This window comes from Zea mays, chromosome 3 (genome assembly GCF_902167145.1).
Source record: "Zea mays cultivar B73 chromosome 3, Zm-B73-REFERENCE-NAM-5.0, whole genome shotgun sequence".
Lineage (NCBI taxonomy): Eukaryota > Viridiplantae > Streptophyta > Magnoliopsida > Poales > Poaceae > Zea > Zea mays.
The window spans coordinates 71,773,598-71,784,567 of NC_050098.1; the positions used below are offsets into that span (position 1 = coordinate 71,773,598).

A 10,970-nucleotide genomic window follows, 5' to 3' on the forward strand; every position below is an offset into this window, starting at 1 on the left:
AATTCACAACTACAGGTTCAAACATCCAAACAATTTGATCCTAGACTTTATGGAAAGGTAATAAAATTGTCTACATATCATTTATAAACATCTCAAGGTGATTCAATATTTAACTAAGGACAAAAGACACTAGAAGGCTTTGCTGTTCAGAATTGGACAGATTCAGTCTTCAGACTTTAAACATCCGTAACTTAATCTTCAAATCACCAAAAAGAGCGATTCAAAACTTTTTGGAAAGCTTAGCAAAAGTACTACATCACTTTTGTAATCACCAAGAAGTGATTCAATGTTTATCTAAATCAACAACACAGTTTTCAAAATCTGTCCTGACGGTGGACAGAACACAGCAACCAGTTTGTAAAATTCATAACTCTTAAAATATCAGGCCTATGGTTATGAAATTTTAACACAGGCAAGATCAGAAAAGCATCTAAACTTTCTTATAACGACCATGAACAGATTGTAACATTAAATCAGGCAAACAATGCAGTTTCTGAAATCTGTACAGAATTTGGACAGATTCAGTTACTGAATTTGTAAAAAGCACAACTCCTAAACGATCAGACTTACGGCTGTCAAATTTTAACACCAGCAAGATAATAAAGTTATCTACCACTTTTATATAGCACATATCTACATAAAATACAATTTAGTTCATCAAACATGCAGCACAGGGAAATCACTGCGTGCAGTCCAAAACAGCAATTAATAAATTTCAGCTCCTATACAATTCAAGAATTGCCGCTTTCTAGATACTTGAATTATTCTAACACTTTGACAATTGTTAGAGTTAAAATGACCAAGTGAGAACTAATAAGTAGACTTACTAATTTTTATACAAGTTATTTCACGCTCTAGAACTACCATACACAATTAATCAACACATTCACCACAATCATCAAATCCGGCATACATATATATCGATGCGCTCTTCACATAGTAATTTGCATTTTAACTTGGGCATCACATGAACAGTACTAATTTTTACCCGCGACCATAACCATGCGCGTCTAGACCAAAACAAGCAAATCACCGTGATTACGAGCTTAACCAAAGCCATCTAACAGTCGGCTAACTAGAGCAACGACATAGACCGCTAAATAACATACACGTCGGCTTGCCTATTATTATCGCAATCCGAGACTCAACACATATACTACAACATTTTTATAAACACATAGATTCACAAGTATTTTCGCACATCGACCAATTTATACGAACCGTAAACCACTAATCTCCAGATCGCAATCACCATGCATTTACTTCCCGAATTATGAACGCATAGATGTTTATCATACGATCCGAGTATTTCAATATTTATCCTAAGACAACTAACTCCATTACACACTTGTATCTACTTGACTTACTTGAAGCGTCTACTCAAAATTGTGAGCATAATCATACACTATATGCGACGCATAATTGAACGAACGCATAATACGCATCGTTACGATTCGACCCATAAATATAGAGAAGCGACGACTACTTTGGCATGTCACCACCTCTCTATATAAGCCAAAACAATTTCTACTATCGACTAAGAGTTCTAGGTATTAAGCACATTATTACTTTCCACGCGCAAATAAACCTCAACTTAACACAAGTGACACCGATAGATTTTTACTAACTCGTCAGGCACATAACCCGGTCTCGCATACAACCATATTGTGGCGTGCACTCGAGACACTTCGATCAATGTGGCGCGACCACTAATATATGAACTCCGACACTCATGTATTAATAATTCATCCTCCACGCAAATTAGCATTGTCTAAACTACTCGTCACATTAACAATTATATCCCCTATATAATCATGAATCCCATCACATTGCATAAAACAAATACACATTTCACATAAACACATATCAATGCATTTCCCAAAACAAAATCCGCATTTTGTAACTTAGTTTTCACATTTAAACAACGCATCGCATATTTTTCCTATCAAATATAAAAACATCCGAGTTTCTTTTTACTTCGTTTTCTTTTCTACTCACGTCCATTCATACAATTATATTTTCATGCACATATTCACGCCATCGACTGAATCGTAAATAAAACAAAAACCACCATTTTTCTAAGGCGAACAACCTGGCTGAAACCCGAGTGGAGTTGTGCATGCATGCATGTCGGTTTGGCTTCCTGTCGAGAAACGACGCGCGAAGCGTGACGACGACAAGGGGCTGCGATTAACGACATACACAATTATTTCACAGCTTTATTAGTCTAGTTATTTTATAAAATCAGAGAACACGGGACAGCGAGGAGCTCACCGCGGGTTTCGACGACGACGCGCAAATGCTGCGCAGATCGATAGCGTGAGGCCCGTCCTGGCGAGTGCGACGTAGCGAAGGGCGTCGCTGCTGCTGCTGCGGCATTTCGTCGAGCACGCCGAGGGCGCGACACAGCGAGAACCCATGTGGCTGCGTGAACTGGCGTCGCGGCTGCTGCGCGAGGTTGACGGCGAGCTCGCTGCGGCTGCTGTTTTGTGGGGAAGACAGTAGGAGCAGGGGACGTCGGCTTCGGCAAGAGCAGGGAGAGGGCGCAGTCATGGGGACACCCGGCCTGCTACTTGAGGTAGGAGAGGGGCAAGACTCTAGACGAGAAGTTCCAGGGCGCCATGGACGAGTAGGAGCAGAGGGGCTCGCGGCTTGTCCTGGCAGGTTGAGCTCGGCCATGGGGAAGCAGGGGCACCCTGCGCGCGAACGAGAGGGTCGAGCAGGGCCCTGAGCTTATGCTCGCGCGCGGTCCCGGCATTGGAGGTGGGAAAGCTCGTCGGCGTCCTGTGGAAGACGTTGGCCGGCACTGCTGAGGGAGGGCACCGATGCCATGGACGCCGGGTTGGAGCGCCGACCGAGGAGGAGATCCTCCTAGCATCATGGATTCGCTAGGGGAAGGGGCGCTTGCTCTCCCTGCTGGGTTCCGAGGGGAACAAGGAACCGGCCATGGTGCAGAGGGGGAGAAGGGGAGGCAGGGACTCTCGGCATGAGGAGGAAGAGGGCCTGCACACCGGCCTGGAGAAGAAGGGCGTCGTGGAGCAGGGCCAGGAGAACGACGACCGACTGTGGGGAAGAAAGCCCCTGTTGTACGGGTCCGAGTTGAGGAAGAAGGGGGCTGCTGATTTCCATGGGAGAGGAGGAATCCCGCTGGGGGAAGGCGCCGAGGGAAAGGGTGGCGCCATGGGAGAAGCCATAGCTTGGCTAGGGAAGGAGCTGGGCAGCCATGGAGCTTCGGTGTCCTAGGAGCCAGGGAGATGGAGTCGCTGCCTGCAGTCGTGTGGGAGAGAGGGGATTGCGTAGGGAGAAGAGTGGATGGCTGGGATTTAACGAAACGTCACTGGCACTCCATTGGTCGGGACGGGGCGGCAGCCATCCATTGGCTAGCCAGGCGGTGCCCAGGCCGAGCGGCCACTCGGCGGCTCTGCTCGCCTGTTGGCAGGGGTCGCATGCGTGAGAAGCCTGGTGGCCAGGAAATGGAAAAAGGGAGCGACTGCTAGGGGCTTCTGCGCGCTGGGGAAGAACGGCAGCGCTCCACGGCTGGTTTTGGGGAAGGAGAGGAGCATCTGCTAGTTGATTTAATAGGACCGTACTGGCAGCAGCCATTGGCTCGCGATTGGGCGGCGCGGGCTATTGGAGGCTTTGGCTGGCTGCTGCTGGTTGGCTGGTGCCAAGCATTAGCCATGAAAATGGCGTCCAACGACTGGCTGAGGAGGGTGGAGACGCCGATTGGTTAGGAGGGAGGTGGTCAGCTGTTGGTTGATTTGCGCAGCTCACTCATTGGCTGAGACCGACGCAGGGAATGGAGCGAACTGACGCACGGATGAACGAGAGGCCACAGAATAAAATAAACCGAGACATTTTATTTGGGTGTTGCTTTTGGAAATTAAATTCTCGCGCATAAGTAGAAACAAAATGAATTGAGGTCGATCGGGGCTTCGGATTCGGCATCGAAATAAAACGAGTCGGATTAATAAAAATTATTGCCGATGTTGATTTTCGAATTTAGATGGGACACAGAGATTTTAAGCCGAGTTGGATAAAAATTTATTAGAGGACGAAACATTGGAGATTCTGCTTGAGAATACGGACTGGGATAAATTTTTGGACATAGATCGAACATCGAGAAATTAGATTCGAACACAGCTCGACTAGCAACTGTCGAGCGTTCGTTTAAATAAGCTTTGAACGAGATTTATAAATTGAGAATGATTATCGAGTTCGCATTCGTGCTTAGAAACAAAAGTTTTTAATAGGCTCCAAATTCGGCCTTTCTCAAGATCATTTAACTCAAAAATTCGAGGGCACTTTTCGTGAGTAACTTGATAAACAGAGATAGACACGATTGAGAAGTAGAAATTTCCACTGAGCATTCGAGATTGGGATAAATCTTTCGCCGTAACACGAAATTGACACCAGGGGTGTCACAATGACTGAATCTTTGCCTATCAAGCTAAGTCCACTAGGGCCGCATCTGACGAAGCTTTTTCAGAAGGAAAAGGAGCCCTCGATAACAAAGATGGCAGCTGGGCCGAAAAAATGAAGAATTATTACTGTTACAGAAGTTATTGAAGGGACACCACCAACAGCTTCGGCTTCGAAGGCACCAGATGTTGAGAGAGCAACACTACCGAAGTTGCACCTACTGAAGCTGCATCTGCCGAAGCTGCCACGGCCGAAGATGTACATTTAGAAAGCACACTTTCTAACATTGATAAGATACTTCTGGACATGGCCACATAAGAAGCTGCTGCAGCCGCTGAAGAAACCATGACTATAGAGCATGAAAAGTAGAAGGTAATAGCCAAAGACGCTTCGGAAGAGGAAATTTTCAACTTTCAAAACTTGATTGGACAAGAGTTGACGAAGGCTGAGAAAGAAGAGTTAAAAGAATATGCCATATCCTGTGGATATCAACCGGGGGCACTGCTCTTCGGTGGTGTTGACGATGAAAAGTTAGGCTGCGTCCGAGATCAAACCGGAGCGAAGGTTATCGGTACTCTATCAAAGAGTATTGGTTTTCCGAAGCTTGAGACAAATAATAGCCGCTACCGACGACAGCACATCGTCGATAGTTTATTCTATTCCAATTTCAAGGTAAAAAACTTTTCTTCAACTTTTTATTGTTTTTAACAATGAAGGTATCTTCTAACGAATGTTGCCTGTGCACAGAGTATGCTGTTGAGTAAAGCTTTGAGAATGCAACAAGATCTTGAAGACAAAAAACATGAAGTTATAATTGAGGGTTTAGAAAGCAAAATAAAAGATCAAGCAGCTGCTCTTGAAAAGAAGGATTTCGAGCTTCTGACAACAGAAGGTTTATTGGTAGAAGCTAAAGCTAAAATTGCAAAGTTAAATATGGAGCTTCTCTCAAAGTCAGAAAGCTTCGAACAGGAAAAGCAGAAGTTTAATGCAAAATTTGGGACTAAGGTCGAGAAAAGTTCAAATTTGCAAAAATCATTGACAGAGCTTCAAAACAAATGTCTGGAGTTCAGTAGCCGATGTGTACAACGGCTGAAGCAGGTCTTCCATTCGTTTGGAGCCGGCTGTGAAAAATTTAGTCCTTCGACTGAAGACCTGCCTGGGGCCTTCGAACATATCGAGGGTGAAGTTGATGCCCTTGATGAAATTATAGCCGGACATGGTGATTTCTGTGCCCTGGTAGCTTCTCGGGGCACAGCTGTCGCCTTCCTAAAATCTGGTTGTACACATGGAAAAATTGTCAATAGACCCAACTTTAGTTTGTCACCAACAGATCTGGTTGATATTCCCAGTCTTGCCCGAAGTATAGGAAACAGATTTATAAAACTAGTATGGACGAAGGGTGGACGAAGCATAGCTAGTGACGAAGCTCGAAGTCATCTTAAGCCGGTAACAAAATCATACCTTGTGCTTACCTTTTCCTTTAAACTTGAATTTCTCTTACAATACTTTAATATGTATAGGATGACGAAGCTGAGAAACAAGATGACGAAGCTGAAGAGCACAAAGCCGAAGCTTAATAGATAATGATGAAGCTTGAATAGATAGATGTGGAAAAAACACTAAAAACTCTTGTAATAACCTTTGTGAAGAATATTGTAATTTAAGAATTAGATTTTACTCTGTAAATTTTGTCCATACCTTGTATATATCTTTACCTTTCCATCAATGTATGAAGTGCTTCGATGTGAACGAAACTAGTATCTTTTTGAGCCGAAGGCGAAAAACACCTTCCCTTCTTTTCGTACACAATGAAGCATGAAACTGCTTCTTTTCCTTTTTGCCGAAGCCTTATCTTTAGAGCTGAAGCATTCGCCTGTGTTATGATGATGATGATCCTATGTATGTCTAAATGAATGTTTATGAATGCAAATGTATGATGTAATGTGTCGTGCAAATGAATGTCCAAACACACGCATACGAAGTCTCAACCATAACCTTCATTCCCTTGGGAATGACCGAAGTCTCTTTGCCGTTTATTTTTCAGCTTCACCGCTTATTTTTCGGTGTATCAGCGCTGACTTTTCGCTGTAAGTTCTGCATCCCCTTAGGAACGTATTTTGAACTTCTTCGCCTTCTATTTCGGCGGTATCGCATTGACTTTTCACGCTTCGCCTTATATTTCGGCGGTATCAGCGTTGACTTTTCGCTGTAAGCTCTGCATTCCCTTGGGAACGACTTTTGAGCAGAAAACTTACGCTGCGCTCCCTTAGGAACGGCTTTTTGTAGCTTCGTCGTGCTCTTCATCCCCTTAGGGACGACTTTCGAGCTTCTCCCTGTTTTTTCCTTTTTCCCTGCACTCGATGGTGCATGCTCAGTTTTTACATTTACATATTTGGGGGATTTTGCTCTCGTAGAGCTAAATAAGAAAAAGAGAAATTACATGTTATGGCCCCATTAAAAACCTTTCTCCCCCTTTGGAAAGGAAAAGGGTGCCATAGAAAAAACAAAAAGATTACATCAAGCTAGACATAATATCGTCGAAGCTCATCCACAAAATGTCGTTGTCGTCCATATCCTTCAATATGTAAGAACCGGGTCTTAACGAAGATACTACCAGAAAAGGTCCTTCCCACTTCAACTGTAACTTGCCTACTGTATCTGGGTTGGCAACTCTCCGAAGTACCAAATGCCCTGGCTTAATGTTCTTTAGCCGAACTTTTCTGTCACGCCATTTTATTGTTTCGGCTTGATATTTGTTGATGTTCTCCACGGCCTGAAGCCTGATCCCTTCCATAGCATCTTTTGCCACAGAATAATCAGCTTCGTTCTCTACCTAAGCCATTGTTCTTATTGATCCTGCCTTAGCTTCTTCTGGGGTTATTGCTTCGTCACCAAACAGTAATTTGAATGGTGTAAAGCCTGTTGACCTTGATATTGTTGTGTTGTGGCTCCACACCACATTGATCAATTCATCTGGCCATTTTCCTCTAGGCTGATTGAAGATTAACTTCATTATTCCCGTCATTATAATGCCATTAGCTCTTTCCACAAGTCCATTTGATTCCGGATGTCTGACTGATGCAAAATGAATCTTCGTGCCAATTTGTTCACATAATTCTTTGAAAGCTTCAGCATCGAATTGTGTTCCGTTGTCCACAGTAATAGCCTTCGGCACTTCGAAGCGACAAACAATATTTTGCTAGAAAAATTTCTGGACAGTAACCGAAGTTATTGTGGCTAAAGGCTTCGCCTCAATCCACTTGGAAAAACACTCTACCGCCACCACAACATATTTTAGATTATCTTGTGCTGGTGGAAGTGGGCCTAGCAAATCGAGGCCCCACCTTTGCAACGGCCAAGTGGGTTGTATTAATTGAGTGAGAGATGATGGTTGCTTCTGGCCTCTTGCACATTTTTGACAGCCTTCGCATTTTTGGACTAATTCTGCTGCATCCGAAGCTGCCTTCAGCCAATAAAATCCTTGTCGAAAAACTTTTCCCAATAAGGGCCTAGATCCAATGTGAGATCCACACAGACCTGCATGTATCTCTTTCATTAATTCCATACCTTTGGTTCTTGATAAACACTTAAGGAGTGGTGAACAAACTCCATGTTTATACAACTCCCCTTCTATTAACACATATGGTCTTGTTCCTGCCTCCATTCTCTTGTTATAAGCTTCGTCACTTGAAAGACAATTGCCTTGGAGGAAAGATATTATTTCAGTTCTCCAGTCTTCACTGTGTACTGGAGAAATAGTAAGCACTGCTCTCTCCATGAGCTCAACTGAAGGTGCTTTTATTGTTTCAAAAAATACTTCGGAGGGTAGGTGTTGGGGACTCGTTCTCAAATGCTATGAATTAAGAACAAGGCAACATAAAATGTTAAATGTTAATGCCCTTCGTCCGTTGAAGCATTATTCCTTTAAAGATTTAATGAACTTCGGACGAAGGTTAAGGACGATACAATTACGAAGGTTGAATCTTCGTAATTGAACTCTAATAGATTATGTAAAGTAATACTAAATATGAAGCATGAAAGACAAATAAATTATAAATGAACAATCATCACTTTCATATTATATTAACTTAATGCATTCAAATATTAGATACATTTATACCTCAGCCTTGGCAAAGATTAATTCCCGAGTGATGCGATTGCAATTACAGGAATGCGTGAATAGTAAAGGAATACAGTTCACTATTTATAGGCACAGGACACAGCCTGTGAGGAATTACAATCATGCCCCTCATAAAAGTTTACAACAACGACTCAAACACTTATGGACTAAAAGGTCATTCTACTTTTAAGTCGGTTTGTAATTCCGAAGCTTCATGAACAGCAACCTTCGGCATCACGTGCAGACAACTTCAGCCGAAGTTGTTTCTTCCTGCAGGACCTTCGGTGACGAAGCATGGTCCCAACAGTAGCCCCTTCGCGGTGCTAGATTGTTTTTCGTAACGAGCTTGATCCGTGAAAAAAGTCTCTTAGGCTTCAGGAAGCCGAAGGTCCGAAAAACACCTTCCCTGAGCTCGTTGTCGAGAAACGATTCAGTTTCCGAACGCGTAGCGGTCCCACCCTGCAGGGTTACTATTTGGCCTCTGTGGTCCACCGCGCAGCGGGTGTAAGCAGCTGTTTGCCTGGTGTAAAAATCCTGACGATTCACCTTCTTACCTGCAGCACTATATAAACAGACGGGTAGGTGTGAAGTTACCACAGCATTCATTGCTATTGCACTGTTTTGCTGCCAAAATTTTTAACCATAGCCGAAGCTTGACTCTCGCAATCAAACGAAGCTCCAGTTTAAAGCCTACTTCGTCAAAAGAAAAAGCTTCGGAAGAAAAAGTTTTTAGTTCCCAAGAAATTCAGAATTAAATGGCCAGGGTGCGCTCTACCGCTAGGGTTGAGCGTGAGGGAGGCGAAGTTGAAGGAACGGAGACTGTTCCTATCTCCGAAGCGATGCAACGATCTGGACTGGTGACCTCGGAAACAATCCGTACTGTCGAGACAGAGCAGACTGTTGCTGAGACAGAACAAGTTGCTGCCGAAGCGGAAGAAGGAAATATTGAGGAAGCTAATCCCGATGATGATTATCATATTGCCGTGCCAAGCAAGCCCAGCCACTTGGACTTCGGAAAGTCGTCTGTCTCCAAGGCTGATCTCTCCAAGATGGTGAAGTTGGGTTATTTTAGTGAGAATGAGAAGAAGCTACTTCGCTTCGGGGGGGAAGAAACTACCCCGAAGCCAGAAAAGGATGAAATAGTCATTTTCAAGAGCTTCCTAAAGGCTGGGTTGAGATTCCCCTTAAATAGGATGATCTCTGATGTGCTGCAAAGATTTGGCATCTATTTTCACCAACTTACTCCCAACGCGATTGTCAGGCTCAGCGTCTATATCTGGGCTCTCCGAAGCTAGGCGGTGGAGCCATTTGCCGACAGCTTCTGTCGAGTTCATGAGCTGCATTACCAAACTAAGGCCAGAAAAGATGGATTGCATGAAAATTTTGGTTGCTATAATTTTGCTTATCGGAAAACCACGAAGTTTCCCGTGATCAGCTACCGAAGCAAATGGCCAGCAGGCTGGAAATCAGAGTGGTTTTATGTCAAAGTTGACGAAGACAAAGAGAAGCTAGTTTAGAGCCCTCTTGAGCTAACCTTCGGAGAAACAAGACCCCGATGCAGAATGGAAGTAGAAGGTCCAACCTGGGCTGCACTGGGCGAATTCAAAATTATTGCAGAACATATTGGCACTAGAGATTTAGTGCAGGAATTCCTGGCCTTCAGGGTTTTTCCAACTATGAAAGAGTGGACAATGTCGAAGCTTAAAGGGGAAAAGAAAAAGGGGGAACTCGTCCGACTGCCCTACCATTATAAGTTCAAGAAATACTTTAAAGTACCCTGCCAAGAATGGCTTGATACAATTGAAATAATGAGTAATGAAATTCTTGGGAATTACTCTAAAAAAGAGGACCAACTGATGACAGCGGCCTTCGGCACTCGGCCGAAACGAAGGCTGAACAGGGTACTTGATGCCATAGGATTTGAATATGCTGACTATGGTCGACTGGGCGGAGATGCTGGGGGCCCGAAGCGAAAAAGGATTGCCAGCGCTACTGACGAAGAGGTCGTCAAGGTAGCCAAAAAGAAAAAGAAAGATTCTGAAGATCTTAGCGCTGAAGAGTTAAATCCTGAGCCGAAGGTGGCCACTACAAAAAAGAGAAAAAATGCATCCCCAGAGCCGGAAACGCCGGTCCGAGAAGAAGATACTCCTGCTTCTCCTTCTGCTGTTGAAGTAGAGGAAATTATGAAGGTAATGATTGAACCTTTGCCTTTCAGGCTAAGTCCGCTGGCACTGGAACTGACGAAGTTTTTTCAGAAGGACAAGGCAGCTTCGGCAGTAGAAAGTCCTGTGAAGCCGAAAAAGCGGAGAATTATTCAAGTAACAGATGTGATCCATCAGACGCCGCCACCGGCAACGGTGTCAAAAATTGTTTTTGCTGAAACTGCCGAAGCCGAAGTTACTGGAATGAAAACTACTGAAGCTGAAAC

General features: G+C 43.9%; 1 protein-coding gene across 1 annotated transcript; it reads right to left on the minus strand.

The window, feature by feature from the left end:
* Nucleotides 1-1,876: 1,876 nt before the first annotated feature.
* Nucleotides 1,877-3,300, minus strand: LOC118476669 (uncharacterized). Its single transcript, XM_035966230.1, has 2 exons — nt 2,275-3,300; nt 1,877-2,184 (listed from the first exon to the last, which is right to left on the minus strand). Exons 1-2 carry the CDS (start codon nt 2,677-2,679, stop codon nt 2,005-2,007), a joined length of 585 nt encoding a protein of 194 aa, XP_035822123.1. The 5' UTR covers nt 2,680-3,300; the 3' UTR covers nt 1,877-2,004.
* Nucleotides 3,301-10,970: the final 7,670 nt, after the last annotated feature.

Excerpts from the sequence above, each read along its gene's own strand:
- LOC118476669 (XM_035966230.1), bottom strand. The coding sequence starts at position 2,679 with ATGGCCGAGCTCAACCTGCCAGGACAAGCCGCGAGCCCCTCTGCTCCT. Across the intron at positions 2,185-2,274 it reads CGTCGTCGTCGAAACCCGCG|CCCCTTGTCGTCGTCACGCT; the intron begins GTGAGCTCCTCG and ends CGTTAATCGCAG.